The sequence below is a fragment of the Zeus faber genome (genome assembly GCF_960531495.2).
Source record: "Zeus faber genome assembly, chromosome: 14".
Lineage (NCBI taxonomy): Eukaryota > Metazoa > Chordata > Actinopteri > Zeiformes > Zeidae > Zeus > Zeus faber.
In genome coordinates this window covers 31,445,463-31,472,341 of record NC_137200.1, presented here as the reverse complement: position 1 = coordinate 31,472,341, position 26,879 = coordinate 31,445,463, and the positions used below count along the sequence as shown (strand labels likewise).

At 47.7% G+C, this 26,879-nt stretch overlaps 2 protein-coding genes across 5 annotated transcripts in view; one reads left to right on the top strand and one right to left on the bottom strand.

Annotated features, from left to right (window-relative positions):
• Positions 1–20,237, top strand: part of abr (ABR activator of RhoGEF and GTPase) — a 107,901-nt gene extending 87,664 nt beyond the window's left edge. For 2 of the 4 annotated variants that reach the window (XM_080013637.1, XM_080013640.1), the window contains 7 exons: positions 13,138–13,197; positions 13,758–13,867; positions 14,909–15,048; positions 15,803–15,937; positions 16,140–16,245; positions 16,983–17,136; positions 18,885–20,237. In XM_080013637.1, the coding sequence (XP_079869763.1) occupies positions 13,138–13,197; positions 13,758–13,867; positions 14,909–15,048; positions 15,803–15,937; positions 16,140–16,245; positions 16,983–17,136; positions 18,885–18,974 (795 nt within the window). In that variant the 3' untranslated portion in view covers positions 18,975–20,237. Of the gene's footprint in view, positions 1–4,815; positions 5,551–13,137; positions 13,198–13,757; positions 13,868–14,908; positions 15,049–15,802; positions 15,938–16,139; positions 16,246–16,982; positions 17,137–18,884 lie in introns of those variants that run through there. The other 2 variants (XM_080013639.1, XM_080013638.1) reach the window with 2 other exon arrangements.
• A 284-nt stretch (positions 20,238–20,521) lies between these two features.
• Positions 20,522–26,879, bottom strand: part of timm22 (translocase of inner mitochondrial membrane 22 homolog (yeast)) — a 6,560-nt gene continuing 202 nt past the window's right edge. The window contains exons 1-4 of the mRNA XM_080013918.1: positions 26,804–26,879; positions 22,343–22,539; positions 21,491–21,563; positions 20,522–21,414 (exon numbers count right to left, since the gene is read on the bottom strand). The exon at positions 26,804–26,879 is cut by the window's right edge and continues 202 nt beyond it. Of these exons, the coding sequence (XP_079870044.1) occupies positions 21,338–21,414; positions 21,491–21,563; positions 22,343–22,539; positions 26,804–26,879 (423 nt within the window). The 3' untranslated portion in view covers positions 20,522–21,337. The remainder of the gene's footprint in view (positions 21,415–21,490; positions 21,564–22,342; positions 22,540–26,803) is intronic.

The window sequence follows — 26,879 nt, the reverse complement described above, 5'->3', positions numbered from 1 at the left end:
CCATGGCGTGACGGTCCACACCCTGCTGTGGTCAGCCAGCCGCGGCTTTGCTCTCCTGGGTGAATAATTCAGACAACCTGTAAAGCTGGCAGAGCCTCGCACTGGGCGGCTGCCTCTCCTCCACAGGAAGTAGGTCAGTGGAGCTCAGATGTAGCGTGCCACCTCCCCCCACCCGCCCCATGCGCCTTCACCCACTTAGACTGCGGGTGAAGCGCTAGGAGACGCAGTGGGGTCGTGTCCCCATGGCAACGGTAAGATGACTTACTTACTTACTGTTTAAAGCGCCGGTCCGCACTGAAGCGATGCCCTCGCTCTCTGCCTCCGGAGCAGACTGAGAGGTCTCCACGACGGGAGGAGCTACAAGCTTATCTGTATGCCACCTTTTTCTGTCTTTTAGTCCCCTTGTTTTTTGTCAAGGGTGAAGGATTACTCCATTGAAATCCTACTTCTTGTGAAATTAGATTACATTGTCCGAGATGATTGAAAGGGGTGTGTGGGGGATTTGAAGATGCAGAACATATTTCTTGCTTACTAAAATCATTTGGTTCGAATGTAGCATAAGCTGCCGAGTACGGGCCCCTCCCTCTTTTCTCTTTTTTCATATTTATTTCTCTCTCTCTCCATTATTGATGGTGGAGGAAATGTATTGAGAACCTAAGCTAATGTTTCCACTCCCTCTCAATCTCTATTACAAACTTTTTTTGTTTCTCAAGTCCCTCTCTTTCCTCTATTCTCTGTAAAACACACACACACACACAAACACACACACACACACACACACACACACACACACACACACACACACACACACACACACACACACACACACGCACACACACACACACACACACACACACACACACGGGACACACAACACCCCAATACTCTTTGATCACACCCTGTATCACAGAGCTACTCTACTGTAAACCGATCAGCCACAACATTAAAACCACTAATAATCCTAATACTGTGTACCTCCACCTTGTGCCACCAAAACAGCTGTGAGGTGGAGGCATGGACTCCACCAGACTCTGAAGGTGTCCTGTGTTGTCTGGCACCAAGACGTTAGCAGCAGATCCTATAAGTCCTGGAAGTTGGAGGTGGGGCCCCCATGGATCAGGTTTGTTGTTCCAGCACATCCCACAGATGCTCCATCGGACCCGAACCCCACCCATCCACATGATGTAGAAGAAAACATGATTCATCAGACCTCCACCTTCCTCTATTGCTCCATGGTCCAGTTGTGACGCCCACGTGTCCGTTGTAGGTGCTTTCAGGGGTGGACAGGGTTCAGCATGGACACTGAGCTCCCATACGCAGCAAGCTGCCATGCACTGTGTGTTCTACACCTTTCTATCACAGCAACATTCACTGTTTCACCACTTTGTGCTGCAGTAGTTCTTCTGTGGCATCCAACCAGACTAGACTTGGCTCCCTATGTGCATCAATGTGTCCATGACCCTGTCGCCGGTTCAGCGGTCGTCCTTCCTTGGACACTTTTGGTAGGTAGTAACCACTGCATAGCGGGAACAGCCCACAAGACCTATGCTTTTGGAGATGCTCTGTTATTCCCTTCCCATGTCAGTGGCTGATCAGTCTGTACAGTAATGATATCCTTTCACTTTCTTCATCTCTCTCTCTTTCTCTCCTCTTTTACCCCCTTTGTCTCTAGTGCTTAATATGCCCCCGACCGCTCAGATGAAAGGGAAACCGGAATAAGCCGTGCGGCACCGGAGGGGCTGTGAAGCCTCTCCGGCACCCACTCCCCTCGGTCATAGCCCTCCTCTGTAGCCTGGGGCTCCCTCAGCTTTAGCACCCGCCTTCTCTCTCTCTCTCTTGGAATTGGGATTCTAAACATCTCAGCAGTCCTCCCACACCCTCCTCCGCCTCTGCTTTAGTCAGCAGAGGGATAGGGTGGTGTTGAGGTTGGGTCATTTGATAGAGCTACTTTTAGAGATGGTCCGTAATAAAGATGATCTCATTAACTGTCCGCAAAGCAGCTTATGGCCGTCGGCCTCACGTCAGCCACCCGTCCGCTCCAAAGTCTCATAGACGTAGCGACCCCCATCCGATTGGCTAGATAAGCTCAAAGCGTCTTCTGCTTTCGATTGGGTTTCATCCTTTAATGCTATCTTACTCTCAAATAATGAATCTGTATTCCACTGGCGGCTTGACTTTGCATTAATGTCAGCATCAGCCACCTAACATCACAGACATGAAGTTCATGTGTGAAGAAAGGCAGGTTGTGACCATAGAAATGAATGAAATAGAATCACTTTGTATTTCCAACAAATTTCCAAATGCACAAGCCCGTTTTCTGTCCCTACCTGCTCTTTGCTGGTAATTTAGCAAAACCTGCATGTCGGCAGAAAGCTGTCTCAGGGTTTCTTAGTCTCAAAGTCTCATGTGTTCTTAACTTTCCAATCCATGGATCTACACCAGTGTTGGCTTTCTGGCTGTGAAAAGCCCTTCGTGATGAAGCCGTCCAGGGTCAAAACGGCAAGCGGCATTACAATTTTCAACCAAGATTTCCCCCAAAATATAAAGCGTGCATGCACACACGTCCCTGGAGCCCAAGGGACTTTGAAGTAGGGACACTGAATGGCTGCTCCATGTCAACTCCATCCTCTGTCCGATTCTGCTCCGATGGACCCAAGTGGAGGTGTCTTTGCAGGCCCTACAGCTGCTTCCCTCTCATCTGTGTAGATGTGTGACATCGTGACTCCCTGGGGGGAGGTGCGGTAGCGCTGTGCACATCAACCTGCAGCAGACACTAGAGAGAGGAGGGTGCTACAAAAAAAAAAACCTTCTGCCCCCTCCAACCCCCTTCCACCTCTCCAAGGAGGAGGAGGCGGGGTGGAGGTGGAGGTGGAGGAGCAGGAGACGTTGCTTTTGGAGTCGTGACTTGGAGGAGTTGAGATTGAAGTATTTCAACTCCCAAATGTCTGGTCATCTTAAAACAACCAAACAAAGTGCACCTGCTCATTTTGTTTTCCAGTTTGTGAAGAGCAGGTTTTTATTTTCTGTGTTTACGTGGCCATCAATAATAATAATAATAATAATAATAATAATAGAAAAAAAAATAATACTAGAAAAAAAATAATACTAGAAAAAAATATAATATACTAGAAAAAATAAAGAATTCTAGAAAAATAATAATACTAGGAAAAAATAATAATACTAGGGGGAAAAATAATAATAAAAAATAATAATACTAGAAAAAAAATAATACTAGAGGAAAAAAATACTAGGAAAAAAATAAATAATACCAGAAAAAAATAATAATACTAGAAAAAAATAAATACTAGAAAAAAAATAATAATACTAGAAAAAAAATAATACTAGAAAAAAATAATAATACAAAAAAGACATAATAATAAAAATAATACTAGGAAAAAAATTATAAATACTAGAAAAAAATAATAATACTAGAAAAAAAATGATACTAGAAAAAATAATAATACTAGAAAAAAACAATAATACTAGAAAATAATAATAATAATAATAATAATAATAATAATAGGGAAAAAAATAATACTAGAAAAACTAAAATAGTATAAATAGTAAAATAAATAAAAGTAAAATAAAATAAATAGTTCAAGTTCTAGTTCAAGAGATTATTTGTCACATACATATACGGTCATACATATATGCAGTGAAATGTCATGACACCCGGTACTACAAAAATAATAATAATACTACAAAAATAATAATAATACTAGAAAAAATAATAATAATACTAGAGGGGAAAAAATAATACTAGGGAAAAAAATAATAATAATACTATGGAAAAAAAAAATAATAATACCAGAAAAAAAATTAATACTAGAAAAAAAAAAATAATACTAGAAAAAAAAAAATAATAATTCACAAAAGACATAATGATAATACTAGCAAAAAAAAGTAATAATAATAGATAAAAGAAAAATAATACTAGAAAAAAAAAAATAATAATACTAGCAAATACACCCCTCCCCCCTGGCCTCCATCCCTCCCCCCTGGCCCCCATGCCCCCCGCTCCATCCCTCCCCCCTCGCTCCCACCTTCCCTCCATTCCTCTTTTTGGAGGTGTGTCCATCGCATCTGGAGGAGCGAGTGGAGCTGTGTGCTTACAACTGCAGCTCATTCCTCCCTCTCTCTCTCTCTCTCTCTCTCTCTCTCTCTCTCTCTCTCTCTCTCTCTCTCTCTCTCTCTCTCTCTCTCTCTCTCTCTCTCTCTCTCTCTCTCTCTCTCTCTCTCTCTCTCTCTCTCTCTCTCTCTCTCTCTCTCTCTCTCTCTCTCTCTCTCTCTCTCTCTCTCTCTCCTGCTCACTCTCTCTCTCTCTCTCTCCCTCGCTCTCTCTTTCCTGCTCGCTCTCTCTCTCTCTCTCTCCTGCTCACTCTCTCTCTCTCTCTCTCTCCTGCTCACTCTCTCTCTCTCTCTCTCCTGCTCACTCTCTCTCTCTCTTTCCTGCTCCTCGCTCTCTCTCTCTCTCTCTCCTGCTCGCTCTCTCTCTCTCTCTCTCCTGCTCGCGCTCCCTCTTTCTCTCTCTCTCTCTCTCTCTCTCTCTCTCTCTCTCTCTCCTGCTCGCTCTCTCTCTCCTGCTCGCTCTCTCTCTCCTGCTCACTCTCTCTCTCTCTCTCTCTCCTGCTCTCTCTCTCTCTCTCTCTCTCCTGCTCGCGCTCCCTCTTTCTCTCTCTCTCTCTCTCTCTCTCTCTCTCTCTCTCTCTCTCTGCTCGCTCTCTCTCTCCTGCTCGCTCTCTCTCTCTCTCTCTCTGTGTCTGTGTGCACTGTTCTGTTGATCAGACTGGTGAGGGAGATGTTGGCAGCTGACTGTAGAAGGAGCTCAACGAACACCCATCTTGGACTTATCGAGGTTTCATCGAGCTGCGAGACGCACACACACACACACACACACACACACACACACACACCATGGCAGGATTTTTCATTTGTTTTCATCTTTCCCAGCGTTGCGCTCTCACCCTCAGCTGCTGTTCTCTGCCCAGCACGCTCCTCCTGAAGTGAACGTTTGATTTTGATTTTTTTTTTTTCTTCCTCCTCCGGAACATCCACTTCATGTCCGTCGGGTTGAACGTTCCATCCACATTGAGTTTATTTGTGTACTGCTGTGGTGCGCAATCCTCGGCAGATACTTTGACCCCAGGTGCGGTGATCTGTATCCCTCCAGCGCCTCATCTCTACTCTGCCCTGGGTGCTCTCTTTCTCCATTCGCCGGCTGGGAGGACACAGGAAAAAGTATAATTATCCAAACCATCTGTCAGGATGACGGACATCCTGGTGTCAGACGTGAACTTGAACTCTGTGTGTGAGCACATGGAGCGGCACTGCTGCCTGGACCACAACCTGCAGCGTCCAGAGGCCAAGCAGCAGCAGCAGCAGCAGCAGCAGCAGATGCAGCAGCAGCAGCAGCAGCAGATGCAGCAGCAGCAGATGCAGCAGCAGCAGATGCAGCAGCAGCAGATGCAGACCCCTGTCCTCAGCAAGCGGCACACCAACACGGGGGCCAAGCTGTGGGGCCGGGTCCGTAGCAAACTGCTCAGACAAAAGGTCTGTAGCTGGCATGGACACACACACACAAACAGAAATGTCTGTTTCCTCCCTACTTTCATCCTTGTGTCGCTTTCATTCGTTTCCTCTTGTTTGTTCTGCCTTGCTTTTCCGATTTGTCGCTGCCATCTGTTTAGCTGCCGCCGTGCGCTGGTCTGACCTCCTGTTTGCTGCTGTCATCTCCCTGGGAGGCTGCTCATTCAGGGTGGAGTTGTGCATTGTTCTAGCGTGACGAGTCCATTGACCCTGTGAAAAAAGCCGTTTCATCAGCCACTGGTGAAGGAGCCAGGCGGGAAAACCCTGATTGTGTGTGGTCTGGTCTCTTCTTCTATCTCTGAGCTTTTTTCCCCTAAACTGCATGAAGACCACGACAGGTCACTGAAATCTCCTTTTTGTAGTGCTCAGTGCTCTTTGCTGCCAGTCTCCGCCTGCTGTTCTGTTGAGGGCAGGACACTGTCAGGTTGAAATGGACCTGATGGGCCCATGCCATTTCCCCCACCGGGGGTTATTCACTTAATAACCGTCAAACTGGCTGTGTAGCCTCCTGACAGCTCCTTCATTTTTGTGCTCACCTCCTTCTCCACTTTGCTTGGTGGGGGGTGGGGGGAGGGAGGGCTGCGTTTGACCTAGTTTTCTGCCTTCTTAGTAGGTTGCTTAGAATTATTTTAATTTAGTGAAATGGTAGTCAACGCCTGCAAACTGTTGTTGTTTTGTTGTTACTAGACTGGACCGATTTGAGGTTGTGTGTGAGTGATGGGGTCCAAGCTGTCAGTCCATCAGCGTGGCTCAGAGTCCTGCTCCCCAGCTCAAACACTGACTCAAGCAAAAAGCTGAAATGGCTTTTTCTCATTTGAATAATCAGGTTAAAGTTTTTACGGAGGGATTGCCTTTTAAATTGGAACATGCACACACACACACACACACACACACACACACACACACACACACACACACACACACACCGGTGTGATAGTTGAATGTATGGTATCAATTAGTTTCAGTCTCTGAATTGTGATTCGTGTATGAAAGGTGATTCATTTTGTACAGATACTTTTTCTGTGTTGTTGCACATATGCAAGGAAATCCATTGGTCACACAGTTGGAGCCCTCAATTCCTGCATGTTTGCATGTGTTTATATGGAATCCCACTGTATCATGTCTATGTATTGAAACTGCAGCCTCATGGAGGCTGACGCTGGTTTCACCTGCTCTTCTCACTGCTATCTCACACTGCAAGTATAAGCTTGAGGGCCTGGCTCCCACTATGGGGCCCCAGTGCTGGGACCCCGTATTGATTTGTGCTACCTCCTCCTGAGTCTACAGCCAGATCTTCACATGTTGCGTGATCAAGAATGGAGGCTTCTTGGTGTAGACACACATGATGTGGTGTGCCGCAGCTGCTGCCACCAATTTGTAGTTCTTCCTCATCTGCAAGCGCGGTTTGCTTTCTCACATGGGCATGTGTTGATTTTATTTTATTCCGGAGCAGTGGGCTTTCTTCACAGATAGACCAGCTTGCATCTCAGCAGCGGTTAACCATTGGTGGCCCTCTCTGCGGCATCGATGGTTGATTTGATGGTCCTCTTCTTCGCCAAGCCCACTATGCCTAGCTTGAACAAGACTCTGCATAGAGACTGGCCTGCAAAGTTTGCTGGGGGCTATCAAATCTTACTTTTCTGGGATGCTGTGCAGAATGTAGGGGGCTGAAAGGCGTGGAGATTCTGGGCTCTGTGGGGTGATTCCTGGTCGGGCTCCCGGCCTTTGTAGGTTTGCCTGTAGCTTTATTGGGTTGTCTCCCTCACAGAAGACTCAGAGATGGGGCGCTGGCCCAACCTGACCCGTGCCGTCTTCCCGAGTTGCCAACTGTCTCTCCAGTCGTCACCAATCTGTTCTAGGTTGTCAGCCCAGACCTTTCCTGGGTGTCACTGGCTTAGCCAGACACGCAACTTTAAGAATACTTCCTGCGGAAGTGCTGGGATGCATCCTCAGTGATGTACCTGCCTGACAGTAGAGCTCCACAACGTTTCACAAATGTTGTATTGAACGAGGCTTCGACAGCCACTGTCAGGAGCAAACTCCAGCTGAACTTCACACTCCATGCTGGAGTCAATGCATATTCATAAAAGGCTCCGATGATGAACAAGGAGTGGTTGTAGTTGAATAAGCATCTTCCTTGAGTACCGGAAACAATTCCATAAAGTTGACTTATGCAGTGTTTCCCATAAAAGTCTGCACAAAGTCTGAAATATAAATCCTGGCTGTTATGCAGTGCAGGGATGGAAGCAGGTGTGAGGAGGTGCAGAAAGGAGGTGCAGGGAGTCTCAGCCACGCAGGGGAACCGCGCTCTGTTGTGTGTGTCGGCCTGGAGCAGCTTCTCATTAACAAACCACCTGAAGAGACTGGGAGGTGGGGGGTGAGGAGCTGATTTAAAAGGTGTAATTGGGCTTGAACCAGACCTGATGTGCTTCTAATGTCTCCTCAATCATGATGATGAGTAAGCACCTACTCAACGGTCGAGACAGTGTTTTGGCTTTCACATGCTGCTCTCAGCTCTGCTGACCTGTTTTACTGGCACTTGCAGTTCTTTAAAAATAGAATGTTTTTTTAGCTTTTTTTTTTTTTTTTGTAGTGTCAGCTGGCTTAGTGATGAGAACAATAGAGCTGTTCCGCCAGCTAAGCCGTTAAAATGAATAAGGTCCAACCATTATCACCCCCACTCCCTCCTGCACCAAAAAAACCCAACTCTCAAAACGCTGCCGTTCCATTAGAGTGTGATGACTGCAGATGAGATGTTCGGGCTTCCACCCCCTACGCGGCTCAGATGCCAGCCCCTCCCTTAATGGCTTCACTCTGTGGGCCACATAAATCTGTGTGTTCCAGGCCGGCGGGGTTTAGCCCTTTATTGGCCCCAACCCATCCTCCACACAGGCCCCCCTGATTGGTTAATGAGCTCTAGGGGGGGCCACACAGAGGTCATGAGGTCATTAAAGCGTTTTGGGGAGCGGGGGTTGTAGCCAGAATGACCCCCTTCTACTGCGGCTTCAGCCTTGTCGCCTCGGGCTGAAGAGCAGGACCTACAGGAGCTGGATTGAAGCTCACTTGGGTAGCAACAGAGCATGAATCATCCAATGAGTCGGGCTGCATGCGAGGCTGCTGCTCAGTGCTCTCATTCATGTCAGCATTATTTCTTCACAAAGGCTTTTACAATATTACAATGCTACAGCAATTACAGGCTACAAAACCAAAACATCGCATCACTGACATAACCACTATGACAGACTCCAGTGAGTCAAAGAATACAGAGGAGATCTAAGTGGAACCCGCTGCCGGTGCTTACAAATCAGTGCTGGCGCGCTCAAGGGCCTTGAGTTGTGAGGTCATTTAGCTCACTCACAAACTAGGAAAAATGAAAAAGAAGAACAATAACAAAGCTTTCCAAGAGAAAGAACAATGTGACCGCTCCTGTTCTCCTGATGGTGTCACTGCCAGACCAGATTGAGTCAGGTCATCATTTAGCTTTTAGCTGTGACAACAATCTGTCCCAGGGAGGAAACGGTTTCTCTCTCTCTCTGGTGATTTATGTAACGCTCCAAGGCCTATGACAGAAGCTGAAAGTTAGCTGTTAAATATTTAAGGGGCGCAAGTCTCTGTGTCTCCAGACACTTGGAGCTCAAACTCAGAACATGGAATGTTTCTTTTTGCCATTCCTCCGCAGGCTTCCTGCTCCCCCTGGCCACGCACAGGGACATGTTGCTAAGTCTTGCAGCGTGTTTGTCGCGATGCTGCTGATTATGGAATCTATAGAATCTATAGGAGGAGAGGGCAGAGGGTAAAAATAGACAGGATGCAAATACATATTCTGCAAAGCCAATATAACAGAAAGCATTGGCAGCAAGAAAAGGGGCACAGTGTTTGCACCAACTGTCCCCAGGATAGCGTTGTAATCCTGCTTAAACCAAGGAAGCGTGCAGTCTGAGCCAGGATGTGATTAAAGGACGATATAAAAGCTTCCTGTCTCTGAATGAATATTTAATCAGCACTGGTCGAGTTGCGTTTGAAATATTCCTACCCCAAGCGATTTCCTCTGAGCTCAAGAAAATGGACTAATTAAGTGTGTAGGGATTCAACCGAGAAAGGCTTCAGATATTATTTAATTAGCAGGCGACTTGAGGTTGTGAACAATTCAGATTCCTGTTCAGATTTATTTGAACGTTTGATTATTCACTGTGTATGTAAAACTCTGAACAAGTAAAAATTCTTGCACTTATAGAAATGTATTTCAATTGAAATTGAAAAGCAGCCGAACATTCACTCTAATTGTCACTGAAAACATGACCCCAGACGCCCGGGAGTGATACACGGCTGATTCTAGGGCCCAGGTGCAGAGAGCAGACAGCAGCGGATCAATGTTTCAAAAAGTTTAGTAACAAAAGAACAAAAACTAGAAGTGAAGCCAAGCCGGGTGGAGGAAACCCCACGTGAGCACGGGGAGGACATGCAAACTCCACACAGAAAGGACCCTCATTGGGAGATAACCCACCGGGGCACGGTGCCAACAGCGCCCCAGGCAGGAATTGAACCCAGGACCTTCTTGCTGTCAGGCAGTGGTTTGAGCACCACGCTACCGCGCCACTATATAAAAATGTATATATTGAATAAAAATCGAAAAACATTTGCACATTTATCCCTAGATTAGCACTATAAACCTCCAGCTTTAATTCCCTTGCTGCTGTATGTGTGAGGGTTAGGTATATTGAGCCAATATTTGGAGGGGGAAAAAAAACCTTAAAAGCTGCTTTAATCTATAATCTGCTGTATCTAAGAACCAGAGGGACGTATTCTCACTAAACTACTACTCTGTGTTTCTCACCAAAGGCTGCTGGGTGACAGACCATGTGGCTGCTCACTGACAGCTGTCTCAGCACAGCAGTGGAGGAGGCAGCCAGTTCCCGTAGTGTAGTGGTTATCACGTTCGCCTAACACGCAAAAGGTCCTCGGTTGGAGACGGGGCGCGAGAGCCCTTTCCCCAACGCAAACACCTCCCGGCGCTTTGCAAGACGTGCTCTGACACGCAGCTGTTACACACAGCTGCTGTTGTTTTCAGGACGGAAACAACGAAAATACAAAGAAATAAAAAGAAATCAAAACCCAGCAGATCAAGAAGTCAAAGAAAAGAGAAACAAACCAGAACAAGAGAGAGAAGGAGGCGGAAACAAACCAGCGACACCTTAACCAGCTGGCGAGGAACACGCACACGCACACACACACACACCATAGAAAGGAGAACATTGTGTTCAACCCCCTTTTCTTTCATTTCTCTCTGTTTCATCTCTCCCAGCTAAATGAGTGGTTCTCAACATGGAGTCCTTCAAGAGGTTCTGCAAAATGCTAAAATGATTTATAGTTCAACTCCACCTTTATTTCACGACGCAAAGACGTTTATAGAGTTTGAGGATGTACCTGAGGAGTGTTCGGATCCTAGTTTCACTGTTGTCTCCATGACGACACTAAATCAGATCAACAACAAAGAGCAGGATCCAGAGACGAGATCAAATGAAGAGTCAAAGCAGGAGCTTCCAGCTCCTGCTCCAGCTCCTGCTCCTGCTCCACACTCTGTGTTGGACACGTTCACAGCCGAAGCTTTGCTCATGAAAGGCTGCCGCCTTCATGGAGGTGCTTCTGCTTTCAGGATGTCTCTACAGCACGTGGTCACCCCACCCGTCTGGTTGGAGGCGTTCCCAAAGACTCCACCTTCACCTCCTCCACCTGCGTGCCCGTCCGTGCTCTTATCAAAGCCAGTTCCGTCCCAACTGTCGCAGCTGGAGGTGGTGTCGTTGGGCTTCACCTCTGCAACCCCGTCACCATTTGAAAACAGACTGGTTTCCCTGGAGAGAAGGGAGCTGAGGTGCACCGCGGTTCCCTCTCCAAGGTTGATTCTTTATGTTGTTGTTTTGAATTCACCCTGAAATCAGTCCTGTCAAAGGCTGTTTCCAGGGTGGAAATGACCTATTTTTTCAACCAAGTTTGAGTCCGTTTCTTCTACAACTTAACGGAACAATTTATGTGAGAAATGAGCCGATAGCGGTGGAGAGGAAATGGAAGGGAGCCATGTTTTCCATTTTGAGGTTGGGGTTAAAAGAGGCTTCATCACCGTGCTGGATCCTCGCCCAGTTTACATCTGTAAACCCGACCCAGCGTTTGCTCCGCCCGAACCCGAAGCGGGGGAGGCGCTGTCCCAAAATAACAGCGGAGCATGAAATTCACACAAAACATTTTTTTATGAGCCAATGAATTTTGCTCGCTAAGAACTTTTAATGGCTCCAGTCTGATGTTGGCAATGGGGGCGGCGTGCTGGCCTTGTGCGAGCGCCAGCAGCCATTATTTTGGAGTCATGCAGCCATGTGGAGCAGGAATGGAAGAACAGCCTGACTTGATGGGAGAGGCAGTCAGCAGCTGAACCAGCCGTTCAGAGGGAGCTGGGCCTCCGACTGGAAGGAGCCTCGTCCCGCCTGCTCAGAAGGCCGAGCCCGGCAAAGAGCCCGGCGCATCATGGGAAGGGGCGGGTCAGGCCTTGAGAACCAAGCAAGGATGTTGACGTCTGAGCCCCCACCCCAGACTGGAGCTGGGCTGTGACCTTCTCAAGGTCAGCCAAGGTCAATGAGAGCAACTGAAGCATTTTAGTTTCTTTCTCAAAGATCACAGCGCCTGGTTCCCAAGTTCCAAAAGCAGCTTTTCCCAAAGCGTCTTTCTGGAACTTCCTGAACAAGCAGGAGCCTTGGAGGGATAAACATTCCAGATGGATTCTCTTCAGTCTTTTGTATTTTCCAAACATTCAATAAAAGTTGTCGTCCATGGAAATTAAAAGAGTTAAATTGATCAGTGTGCATGTGATTATTATTAAAAGGAGCTGTAATGGGAGATAATTCAGTCAAATAGACACACACACACACACACACACACACACACACACACACACACACACACACACACACACCTGCCCCCACAGCTTCCTGGGAGTTGAATCAGCTCCAGAAAAACAACTGGATCATTTTGTAAGGATGGCAGGACTTTTTCCCTCCTTGCTCAAAGTGAAGGTGGCATCTTGGAGCTTCCATCGGTCCCGTCAACACTGAAGCTGTTTTTCCTCCTTCAGCATCACTCTGTGTTTTAAAGGCTGCTTCAATATTAAAGCTCTGACTGACTGCATCAGGTCGTCACTCTGCACCAACCATGAGAACCAAACCGGAAGGTCAGAGGAAGGTCAGGGGAAGGTCAGGGGAAGGTCAGCGGCCCCAGGACAGGGCTGCCGTGCAGCGTGGGGTTGTGTCAGAACAAATGTGTGGATGTAAATGTTTGGGAATGATTGTGGTGCTGCATGTGACGGTGTTGATGTGGTGCTGATGGAGGCTGGTACCATACCAGGCCTCCGTGCTGTGATGGAGGTGATGGAGGCACTGAGAGCAAGTCATCAGCACTGTGTGTGTTCTCCGTCTATGACTTGTTTTTTTGTTGGATGGTTTTTCTTTTTTTGTTAGTTTTTTGTGCTTCTAATAAATGCAAGGTTTGTAACGTCTCTCTCTTCCACAGCTGGACCCTCAGACGGTGCAGTCCAAGAACTGGCACATGGATGTGATCGAGATGAATGGGGTGAGTCTGCTCCGTACTGTGAACGGAGACAAAACATGTTTATTTCAAAAGCTCATCCAGCAGCGAGGAGCTGTGCCCTCACATCTGAGTGCCCTGTACCCCGCACCCTGCCCTGTGCTCGTGCACCCTGCGCCCTGCGCCCTGCACCCTGTACCCTGTACCCCGCACCCTGCCCTGTGCTCGTGCACCCTGCGCCCTGCGCCCTGCACCCTGTACCCTGTACCCTGCACCCTGCCCTGTGCTCGTGCACCCTGCGCCCTGCGCCCTGTACCCTGCACCCTGCACCCTACGCCCTGCGCCCTGCACCCTGCGCCCTGCACCCTGCACCCTACACCCTGTACCCTACACCCTGTACCCTGTACCCCGTACCCTGCACCCTGCGCCCTGCACCCTGCGCCCTGTACCCTACACCCTGTACCCTACACCCTGTACCCTGTACCCCGTACCCTGCACCCTGCGCCCTGCGCCCTGTACCCTACACCCTGCCCCGTGCTCGTGCACCCTGCGCCCTGCGCCGTGCTCGTTCGCTGTGACCTAATTTCATCTCCTCCTTCACTCAGATCAAAGTGGAGTTCTCCATGAGGTTCACCAGCCGAGACCTGAGCCTGAAGAGAACACCGTCCAAGAAGCAGAGTGGAGTGTTCGGAGTCAAGATCAACGCAGTGACAAAGTAAGTCACCTGTGAAATATATTAAATGACATATTTAATAAATATATAAAATCATACGTTTGTGATATGTTAAATATTTCATTCCTTTATATTTATGATATGAATCATTATGAAAACTGGAGGAAAAAGAGGAGGAACACACACATACACACATACACACACACACACAGCACACACATAGCTGTACTCACTGTGAGGCTTTTGATGATGTGTTGCGTACGTTGTTCATTTGTGTCATTGATGGGTTCAAACATCCAGGACTCTGATAGACAGATAGACAGCCTGTCTATCATTCAGAGGGTGATATCATCATCATCATAAGTACTAGAAACATCACATGTTGCTTCTGCAGTACAACCTCTTTGTTTCAACCCAGTTTCACAAAACCAAACCAAACAACATCACGTCAACTACCTTTCAGCTTTTAACTTTGGAGTCTTGAGTACCAGTACCACAGACAGTACCAGTACCACACACAGTACCAGTACCAGCACCACACACAGTACCAGTACCACACACAGTACCAGTACCACCACAGTACCAGTACCAGTGCCAGTACCAGTACCACCACAGTACCAGTACCAGTATCACCACAGTACCAGTACCACCACAGTACCAGTACCAGTACCACCACAGTACCAGTATCAGTATCACCACAGTTCCAGTACCACCACAGTACCAGTACCAGTATCACGACAGTACCAGTACCACCACAGTACCAGTATCACCACAGCACCAGTACCACCACAGTACCAGTACCAGTAGCTGGTACCTGCAACCAGTAACCTTTACCTATTACCCAGGAGCCATTACCCTATACTTGGAAGCAGAACCCAGTACAGTACCCAGTACCTTCAACCAGTACCTGGAACCAAGAAGCGGGAGCCTTGAGCCGGTAGACAGTAGCAGTAGCAGTAGCAGTGGCAGTGGCGGCGGCAGTAGCAGTAGCAGTGGCAGTAGCAGTAGCAGTGGCAGTAGCAGTAGCAGTGGCAGTAGCAGTAGCAGTGTGTGTGCAGAGCTAACGGTCGCCGCCCCCCGCAGGCGTGAGCGCTCCAAGGTGCCTTACATCGTGCGGCAGTGCATCGAGGAGGTGGAGAAACGAGGCATCGACGAGGTCGGAATCTACAGGATCTCAGGCGTCGCCACCGACATCCAGGCCCTGAAAGCAGCTTTTGACAACAGTAGGAGCTGCTTGTATTCCTGCCTATGGCTCCCTCTGTCTGTCTGTCTGTCTGTCTCTCTGTCTCTCTCTCTCTCTCTCTCTCTTTCTCTCTTTCTCTCCTTCCTCTCTCTCTCTCTCTCCCTCCACCCATCCTGTCCTCTCAGCTGGAGGTCATCCTCAGAGGTCAGTAGCACAGAGCTGACCTCTGACCTCTGACCTCAGAGCTTTGTGGGAAGCGTCTTGTGAGCAGCTGCAGCTGCTGCTCAGCTGTGTTTACGGCTCCAGCTGCTTTTTTCCACTTTCTAGTCTTTGATTGCTCGTCCATTTGAAAAAAGGTGGTTTTTCACTTTTTCTAGATCTTCTTCACCAGGTGTCTGACTTGTATGTTTTAAGGGGAGAGGTGGAGCAGGTTTGAAGGGATTTACACCTTGTCAACTGAGGGATCAGCACAGGGCTGGAGTGAAAACAAGGAACAGGCTTTTTACTTTCTGAACCTGGAATCATACACATGTGTAACCTGTGTAACATACATGTGTAACAGACATATGTAACAGTCATGTGTAACATACATGTGTAACAGACATGTGTAACATACATGTGTAACAGACATGTGTAACATACATGTGTAACAGACATGTGTAACATACATGTGTAACATACATATGTAACATACATGTGTAACCTGTGTAACATACATGTGTAAGATACATGTGTAAGATACATGTTAGACATGTTGGTTTGTGATCCTCTGCTCCTCCTTCCTCTTCCTCCAGACAGTAAAGACATCTTGGTGATGTTGAGCGACATGGACATCAACGCCATCGCTGGAACGCTCAAGCTCTACTTCCGGGAGCTGCCGGAGCCTCTGCTCACCGACCGCCTCTACCCCGCCTTCATGGAGGGCATCGGTGTGTGACCTCTGACCTCTGACCTCTGGACTCTAGACCAGGACGTGTGCCGTCGTCGTGTTTGCTGTGCTTTGCCCCTTGCTCCGGTTCATCAGTCTTCCATTCCCAGCAGTCCACTGCTCATGAGTCATGAATGCACAGAGCCTCTGATGATGTTTCGTCATAACCGGTTATGAACTCAGCTTGTTTGGCTCTGCTCCAGCTCTCTCAGACCCTGCAGCCAAGGAGAACTGCATGATGCATCTGCTGCGCTCGCTGCCCGACCCCAACCTCATCACCTTCCTCAGCCTGCTGGAGCACCTCAAGAGGTACACACACACACACACACACACACTTATCTATATATGCAGATTATTTTGAAGAATGCTAATATTCTCAGGGGCTTTTTAGACAGAGGTAGAAAGCCGTTGGAGTATTGCAGTAATACATGTTTTATCAGTGTTTTTGCAGGTGAGTCTGTGGTTGGATGGACCTGGTGTTTATTTGTGTTGATTCAACTTGCAACACGCTGCGTTGTCAGGCAGCCTCTCCTGCCCCCTTCACCATGAAACCTCTGGTCACACTGTGGCTCTGTGGAATACTGCATTCTGATTGGTCAATAGCAGCAATCAGCGCTCACTCATTTCTCATTAATGACCTGTTAACAATGAGCGTTGTCACAGGAAACACCTTCTCCTGCTCTCACTCCACCTACATGCTCATACTAGCACTAGCTGGTGCCTCCACCTGGGGGCTCCACATAGAAAGTTCAATGGAAGCCTCGGAGAGAGGAATGTGGTTCTTTTCCTTCATTTTCCATTATCAACAGTAAACACGTCACTCGTTATGAAACCAACAATATATATATTTTAATTATCTTCCTAGGAATACTAGTTATACATTTATTTAAAATCAACATTTCCTCTAAATGTATTATTTTATTTATGAAGTAGCTGTGTGGAGTGGAGTAATGTGCAGCCAGCGGGTCATTAACCCCCCGCACGCCAGAGAAGGAACCGTCAGTGAACTACGTCCACGCCGGGGCCTGACGATGCTTGTCCTGCAGGGTGGCGGAGAAGGAGCCCGTCAACAAGATGTCGCTCCACAACCTGGCCACGGTGTTCGGGCCCACGCTGCTGCGGCCGTCCGAGTCGGAGAGCAGCAAAGGACAGAACATCACCACCGCCTCCGACATCTGGTCCCACGACGTCATGGCACAGGTACCGAATGTGTGTGTGTGTTGTGTGTGTGTGTGTGTGTGTGTGTGTGTGTGTGTGTGTGTGTGTGTGTGTGTGTGTGTGTGTGTGTGTGTGTGTGTGTGTGTGTGTGTGTGTCAGCTTCCTATCACCGCTCCTCAGCTGTATTTAGGCTTCACCTGGCAGATCCAGTTTCCACCGTCTCTGCAACGGCGTAAACAATCAGGCAGGAAGCTGAACGTGTCATGAGCTGAGTGTGGGATGGCGAGGCTTGTTGACGGAGGTGTGCGATGGCGAGGCTTGTTGACGTAGGTGTGCGATGGCGAGGCTTGTTGACGTAGGTTTGCGATGGCGAGGCTTGGTGATGTAGGTGTGGGATGGCGAGGCTTGGTGACGTAGGTGTGGGATGGCGAGGCTTGTTGACGTAGGTGTGCGATGCCGAGGCTTGTTGACGGAGGTGTGCGATGGCGAGGCTTGTTGACGTAGGTTTGCGATGGCGAGGCTTGGTGACGTAGGTGTGGGATGGCGAGGCTTGTTGACGTAGGTGTGCGATGGCGAGGCTTGTTGACGGAGGTGTGCGATGGCGAGGCTTGTTGACGTAGGTTTGCGATGGCGAGGCTTGGTGACGTAGGTGTGGGATGGCGAGGCTTGGTGACGTAGGTGTGGGATGGCGAGGCTTGTTGACGTAGGTGTGCGATGGCGAGGCTTGTTGACGGAGGTGTGCGATGGCGAGGCTTGTTGACGTAGGTGTGGGATGGCGAGGCTTGTTGACGTAGGTGTGGGATGGCGAGGCTTGTTGACGGAGGTGTGGAGGCGGTGGAGCAGCAGCGTCTCCACCCAGGACGCAGTGCGGGGCTGGAAGCAGAGGGAAGGTGCTGAGGAGGGGCGTGGCCTCCTTCCCTCCAGAGAACTTGGAGCATTTTCCCAAAACGAGCTGTTTGACGTGTAAACAGAGAATTGGAGCAAAGTTCAGAACATTTGAACCTTTTCATCATCAATCTTTTTAAAATGCTTGAAATTGGATGAACGTGGATGAACACTCCTCCACTTCCTTCTGAAAGTCAATACATGCACATTTATTCATTGATGGGATTTCATTGAGTGGCTGAGACGAGCGGTTAGAACAACCAGAGCAGACGTGCACCACGCCAGCAGCCGGGAGCCGCAGAGCTTCCTGTTTCTAGTGTAAGACGCTGGAATCACAGTGGAAGTTGTTTTGATGTCACATGAAAAATACTCGAAAATGTTTTGTTCGTGGTCGACATCAAGAGCAACAGTCAGAGCTACGGAGCCGAGTTATGAGAACGAAATAAACGTTGCGTACGTCTGCGTCTGCGTCTGCGTCTGCGTACAACATACACGTAGTCTCAGACGTAGACATAGTCTACGTCTGAGACTACCTCCTTCCTCTTTTCATGAACAGCATTTTGAGAACGGGCACAAAGGAACATGAGGATAAAAAAGAACAAAGAAACAATTCCATCACGTCGTTGATTTATCAAAAGTGGCTTCACAGTCAGTTCATTTTGTCACTGCATGTCACAGCCGCAGTTCAGAGGAGAAGCTCCAGTCGGGTGAGATTGTTGTTTTGTGTTTATTTGTATTTGTTCTTTTATTTCATTACAGGAAAGTCAGAATGAGACTGGTCAGGGAAGCAGGTTGTGTTTTATGTTTGAAAACGCTCAAAGGGGGTTAGATCTTTCTACAGTGTGTGTGTGTGTGTGTGTGTGTGTGTGTGTGTGTGTGTGTGTGTGTGTGTTTCTGGTCCTCAGGTGCAGGTGCTGCTCTACTACCTGCAGCACCCGCCCATCTCCTTCGCCGAGCTCAAGCGCAACACGCTCTACTTCTCCACCGACGTCTGAAAAACTGCAGATGGAGCCAAGAGAGCGACTTCCTCCGCCTGCAGAAGAAAAAAGTGGCTGCCCCCAAGGATGCCCGTCCTCCACACACACACACACACACACACACACACACACACTTTCCTTTAACAAACCCCAGTGGGAAGGAGCCAAAAGGGACGCCAACGGGTCAGCTCCGCCCCAACGCCGCCCTCACTTCCTGTTCAGAGGCATTCCATTAAAAAATCACAAAATGGCATTTACAGATTTTTTATAAATATTATTTTGTTTTAAAGGACATTTTGTTGTTTTGTTTCTGTTGTTTTGTTTTTTCACTCACTGGCTCCGTGCACGTGCATGTGGGGGAAGGATGAGCACGTGGGTGAGGACGGAAATGGCGTCGACGTGTGAACATTTGTGCGTGCACGTGTGTTACCGGGACGTGGGGACGGTCAGCGATCCAGGATCTGCCAGGTCGCATCCCTCTGTCCCCCAGTGAAACCTGCCCACGTTGCCCTATTTATTTTAGATATGTATATATATATATATATAGATATAGAGATATATAGAGATATATAGATATATATATATAGAGATATATATCTATATATATCTATATATATCTATGTGTATATTAATATCTATATATATATATATAGATATCTATCGTTATATATATATATTGTGTGCCTGTACAGTTCTGTGCAGCTAGAGAAAAGCTCTAAGGAGTTTTTTGAATTGAATTTAGTGTTTTTGTTGTTTTTTTACAAATCTCATTCACATGTCCAGGGCTGGTCAGCTGTACTGAAAAGATTTACGAGTTGATTTTTTTTAATCGGCTTCTAGAGAAGAGCACTGTGCGACATGAGGGTCGTGTAGAACAACTGAAAAATATGAGTATATTAAAAAAACAAAGGGCAATGGAACATTAGCTGTTTTTGTTTTTCTTGTTGTTGCATTTCAAGCCTGTTCCAGGCGTCTGGAAGCGGCGGTTTAATGTTTGGGAAGGGATGTGCCCTCGTTGCATGGTCAGCAGGCCGGTTAGCGCCGACCTAGGTCCCCGCGCCGCCACAATCCAACCTTTCTGCTTTCAAGCCTGTGACATATCTTAAAATAAGCACTGCTCGATGAGTACTATTTCATATTTTTAATATAATAAATGAAATCAAAAACTGTATTTTACTTTCTTTGAGAAGAATTTCCGTATTCTGTAATATTAAGGCTAAATGTCAATGTGAACTTTTTCCCCTTTTTTTTTTTTTTTGTAAAATAAAAGGTCCCAAAACACCTTGTCTCTTTGTCAGCCCGAGCTTTGCAGAAACACACCAACGCCCTTTAATCTCGAAATACACAGGACCGCACCGCCTGCGTTTCAATAGCAGCTGGGCACAACATGCCGGCCACGTTTTATGCAGACTAGACCAATGGCGCCACCTGGTGGTGATAACTCTAGTGGCGACAAGCGTGCTCAACAGCAAATAATGACTTCAATATGATTAATTCAAATGATACTTAGGTTGTGGTTTAATTCATCACAAATCTGGAAAACAGTGATATTCATTTAAAGAACAGTTGAGTAGTCTATGAAGAGACTGTCCAATGTTCAGTAAGTAAAACTCCAAAGTGTTTAGTCGGCCGTCTGGATTTATTAACATAAAACAGTTCCAATGAATGTGTGAAATCAGCTGATCAGTGAATGGAAGGTGCAAAAACATGGCAGGACTTGTACTTCCCGAGCCTGGAAATAGCCTCTTCCACTGCTCTTTTCAGATGATTGTAGTGACAAACTTGACATACCACACCATAACAAGTTGACACAGTTTGACTTTACATATTTGTTGTAAGTAAAAGGTAAGACAATGACTGTGAAATTACTTCTTCATATAAATATCTATATCCCCATACATACATACATGTTAGGACCACATAATATTTAAGTATACCAAAAACTGATTTACCTTCAACTTAAAACATCTTTCAGTAAGTCACATTATACTGTGTCACCATCTGAAGGGCTTCCAATACAGTAGAGCACAGGGGCTGCTCCAAACGCTCCAACTGATAAACTGCACAGACGGATGAAACTGAGCTCAACTGCGCGCAAGTCTTTCCTTCACCCTCTCCGCAGCACAAGGTGAAGTATTATGTTATAGATGTAATTATTTTAATATCCAACTGGAATTGTGGATTCTATGACAACATGCCTGAAATACTGTCATCTCAGTATTGGTATCACTGCACAAACTAGAGGGTTTTGGATCCAGTCGTCCCCTGCAGGTCCATGTTGTTGGAGAGGGATTTGAAGGGGGTTGCGTAGCGTCGGCCGCTGGTCCAGAGACATTTCAAGTCTTTGAAGTACAGTTGAAAACTCGGCTCCTCGTTGAATCTCACCGCAGGTAGTACTCTATGGCAGCGGAGAACGCGGCGAAGCCTCCGCAGCCGAGCACGCCGGCCTTCAGTCCAGCTGAGCAACACACAAAAGGTCAGTGAGCACACGGACGATGATGTGGAGCCGCGTGAGCGACGTCAGCTCTACCTACCACGGAATCCGATGGCTCCCCCGGTGACACAGCCGCTGTACACGGCGTTCTTCCAGTCGGACTGTCCTCTGTACTGTGGAGGAAATGTCGCAGAGGTTCACTGAGCAAATCCAAAACACAGCCGACACGTTCACAGCTTTGTATTTTAACTGAATGGACATCCTTCAAAATATAAGGGCAAGGACCAACGAAAAGTAGTCATTTGAGGGCAAATCTAACGGCTCAGAAGGTACTGTTATTATATACATCCTTTTAAGAACATTTGTCTTTACCTATTTTACACACCTGTGAAAATTGTTTTCTGACTGATAAAATCCCAAACGGAAAATCAGAAGAAAAAATGTTGATTATGTATTTAAAAAGAAAATCCTTCGGAAAACAAAAATGGCATTAGCAGTAAAAAACATTACCACAAGAGGCGCTAGACGAGGGTTACTCTCGTGAACATACGGCACAACCGTCATGGCAACAGTAAACTTCAAAATCTCCATGAAATAGTTTTGTCATTCAGACGTCTGCCCTGGTGCAGCTCTGTATTCGCTGGGTTCAGTTTGTCCCGTGAAGGAAGAAAAGCTGCAGAGAAAATGGAAACTTGGTTTGACTCCAAGAGAACAAATCAATGAAATGCTCCAGTCTGACGAGAAGCTCACTTCACTGGAGGAAGTTCAGGATTCCTCATGTTCTCTGTTCTCCTGCATCCTCTTGGTCTCATCAAATATTTTAATCATGAGATTTGAAACCCTAAAATAATAACCACAATGATGACAATCAAACACGCTCAATGATGACAATCAAACATGGCCGTGCATTCCTCTGGACTCTATGTAGCGGGACAGGTTTTGAGTAACGCACCGATTCGATGACGCACTCTGTGCAGGAGAACATGGCACCGACGATAGCAAAGTTCTTGGCGTAGGACATCCCCCTCTGGCCCATGTCTTTCAGGACCTCGCGTGCGGTCGGCGTCCTCATGGGGTCCTTGGGGTCAAAGCCCACGTTGGTGTCGATGCCTGCGGTGAAGACGCCGAAGGCCCCTCCCAGGACGAACCCTGCGGAGACAGCGAGTCCAGCCTGAGTCCAGGGCTTCTCAGCGGCCTTTCAAGAACAATCACTGGCTGAGGAATGGTCCTTTGAGAACCTTCAATGTGTCATAATTAGCACAAAAATCAGTTATTTGAGCACATCACAGTCACTTTGTACAAGGATTAGTGAAACATTTCAGGTGAATTTTAAGCCGATGTTACAAATGTTACAATAAATAAAATGTAAAGTAGTTGCTTTTCCATCAGATGGGTTGAACTTGAAGCAAATGAAGTTCTGCAAGAGGCAAAAAAGTATGATCGTCATCATCGTCACATCATCGCCACATCATCGCCACATCATCGCCACGTCATCGCCACGTCATCGTCATCATCGCCACATCATCGCCACGTCATCGCCACATCGTCGCCACATCGTCGCCACATCGTCGCCACATCATCATCACATCATCGCCACATCATCGCCACATCATCGTCACATCATCGTCACATCATCGTCACATCATCGTCACATCATCGTCACATCATCGCCACGTCATCGCCACGTCATCGTCACGTCATCGCCACGTCATCGTCACGTCATCGCCACATCATCGTCACATCATCGTCACATCATCGTCACATCATCGTCACATCATCATCACATCATCGCCACATCGTCGCCACATCGTCGCCACATCATCGCCACATCGTCGCCACATCGTCGCCACATCGTCGCCACATCATCATCACATCATCGCCACATCGTCGCCACATCGTCGCCACATCATCATCACATCATCGCCACATCATCGCCACATCGTCGCCACATCGTCGCCACGTCGTCGCCACGTCGTCGCCACGTCGTCGCCACGTCGTCGCCACGTCATCGCCACGTCATCGCCACATCATCGTCACATCATCGCCACGTCATCGCCACGTCATCGCCACGTCATCGCCACGTCATCGCCACGTCATCGCCACGTCATCGCCACGTCGTCCCCACATCGTCGCCACATCGTCGCCACATCATCGCCACATCATCGCCACGTCGTCCCCACATCGTCCCCACATCATCCCCACATCATCGCCACATCATCGCCACATCATCATCACATCATCGCCACGTCGTCCCCACATCGTCGCCACATCATCGCCACATCATCGCCACGTCGTCCCCACACCGTCCCCACACCGTCGCCACATCGTCGCCACATCATCGCCACATCATTGCCACGTCGTCCCCACATCGTCGCCACATCGTCCCCACATCGTCGCCACATCGTCGCCACATCGTCGCCACATCGTCGCCACATCGTCGCCACATCGTCCCCACATCGTCGCCACATCATCGCCACATCGTCCCCACATCGTCGCCACATCGTCGCCACATCATCGCCACATCATTGCCACGTCGTCCCCACATCGTCGCCACATCGTCCCCACATCGTCGCCACATCGTCGCCACATCGTCCCCACATCGTCGCCACATCGTCCCCACATCGTCGCCACATCATCGCCACATCGTCGCCACATCGTCGCCACATCGTCGCCACATCGTCGCCACATCATCATCACATCATCGCCACATCGTCGCCACATCGTCGCCACATCATCATCACATCATCGCCACATCTTCGCCACATCATCGCCACATCGTCGCCACATCGTCGCCACATCGTCGCCACATCGTCGCCACATCGTCGCCACGTCGTCGCCACGTCATCGCCACGTCATCGCCACATCATCGCCACGTCGTCCCCACGTCGTCCCCACATCGTCGCCACATCGTCCCCACATCGTCGCCACATCGTCGCCACATCGTCCCCACATCGTCGCCACATCGTCGCCACATCGTCCCCACATCGTCGCCACATCATCGCCACATCGTCCCCACACCGTCCCCACATCGTCGCCACATCGTCGCCACATCATCGCCACATCGTCGCCACATCATCATCACATCATCGCCACATCGTCGCCACATCGTCGCCACATCGTCGCCACATCGTCGCCACGTCGTCGCCACGTCGTCGCCACGTCGTCGCCACGTCATCGCCACGTCATCGCCACATCATCGTCACATCATCGCCACATCATCGCCACATCATCGCCACATCATCGCCACGTCATCGCCACGTCATCGCCACGTCGTCCCCACATCGTCGCCACATCGTCGCCACATCATCGCCACATCATCGCCACGTCGTCCCCACATCGTCCCCACATCATCCCCACATCATCGCCACATCATCGCCACATCATCATCACATCATCGCCACGTCGTCCCCACATCGTCGCCACATCGTTGCCACATCATCGCCACATCATCGCCACGTCGTCCCCACACCGTCCCCACATCGTCGCCACATCGTCGCCACATCATCGCCACGTCGTCCCCACATCGTCGCCACATCGTCGCCACATCGTCGCCACATCGTCGCCACATCGTCCCCACATCGTCCCCACATCGTCCCCACATCGTCGCCACATCGTCGCCACATCGTCGCCACATCGTCGCCACATCGTCCCCACATCGTCCCCACATCGTCCCCACATCGTCGCCACATCGTCGCCACATCATCGCCACGTCATCGCCACATCATCATCATCATCATCGTCATCGTCGTCATCATCATCATCATCATCACTGCCCTCGTGTCCTACTACATACATGACCCAAAAACTGAAAATGAGCTTCATATTTACTTATTTTCAGTCAAATGACGTTAAAACCTCTTTCACACGTGAACGACAGACACAAATATATGTTGTGATGATGATGATTTTTATTATTATTAATAATAATAAAAATCTAATTCCTACCGTTTCAAATTAAATCTACAGTTGTCTAATCTCACATTATCCTGCTTGATGGTGCACGCACTACACATATTATTATCATTATTATTAATAGTAGTAGTGGTAGTAGTAGTAGAGGTAGTAGTAGTAGTAGTAGTGGTAGTAGTAGTAGTGGTAGTAGTAGTAGTAATAGTAGTAGTAGTAGGAGGAGTAGTAGTGGTAGTAGTAGTAGTAATAGTAGAGGTAGTAGTAATAGTGGTAGTAGTAGTAGTAGTGGTAGTAGTAGTAGTAGTGGTAGTAGTAGTAGTAATAGAGGTAGTAGTAATAGTGGTAGTAGTAGTAGTAGTGGTAGTAGTAGTAATAGTGGTAGTAGTAGTAGTAGTGGTAGTAGTAGTAGTAGTGGTAGTAGTAGTAGTAGTAATAGTAGAGGTAGTAGTAATAGTAGAGGTAGTAGTAGTAGTGGTAGTAGTAGTAGTAGTGGTAGTAGTAGTAGTAGCAGTAGAGGTAGTAGTAATAGTGGTAGTGGTAGTAGTAGTAGTAGTAGTAGTAGTAGTAATAGTAGAGGTAGTAGTAGTAGTGGTAGTAGTAGTAGTAGTGGTAGTAGTAGTAGTAGTAGTAATAGTAGAGGTAGTAGTAATAGTGGTAGTGGTAGTAGTAGTAGTAATAGTAGAGGTAGTAGTAGTAGTGGTAGTAGTAGTAGTAGTGGTAGTAGTAGTAGTAGTAATAGTAGAGGTAGTAGTAATAGTGGTAGTGGTAGTAGTAGTAGTAGTAGTAGTAATAGTAGAGGTAGTAGTAGTAGTGGTAGTAGTAGTAGTAGTAGTAGTAGTAGTAGTAATAGTAGAGGTAGTAGTAGTAGTGGTAGTAGTAGTAGTAGAGGTAGTAGTAGTAGTGGTAGTAGTAGTAATAGTGGTAGTGGTAGTAGTAGTGGTAGTAGTGGTAGTAGTAGTGGTAGTAGTAGTGGTAGTAGTAGTAGTAGTGGTAGTAGTAGTGGTAGTAGTAGTGGTAGTAGTAGTGGTAGTAGTAGTGGTAGTAGTAGTGGTAGTAGTAGTAGTAGTGGTAGTAGTAGTAGTAGTAGTGGTAGTAGTAGTGGTAGTAGTAGTAGTAGTAGAGGTAGTAGTAATAGTGGTAGTAGTAGTAGTAGTGGTAGTAGTAGTAGTAGTAGTAGTGGTAGTAGTAGTGGTAGTAGTAGTAGTAGTAGTAGTGGTAGTAGTAGTGGTAGTAGTAGTAGTAGTAGTGGTGGTAGTAGTAGTGGTAGTAGTAGTAGTAGTAGTAGTGGTGGTAGTAGTAGTGGTAGTAGTAGTAGTAGTAGTAGTGGTGGTAGTAGTAGTGGTAGTAGTAGTAGTAGTAGTAGTAGTAGTAGTAGTGGTAGTAGTAGTGGTAGTAGTAGTGGTAGTAGTGGTAGTAGTAATGGTAGTAGTAGTGGTAGTAGTAGTGGTAGTAGTAGTGGTAGTAGTAGTAGTAGTAGAGGTATAAAGACAGTTACTGCACAGACCTCCAACACAGGCCAGAGCCGCCTTGAAGGTGCAGCTCTCCATCGCTCGCTCGATCATCTTCTGCTCCTCGCTCTT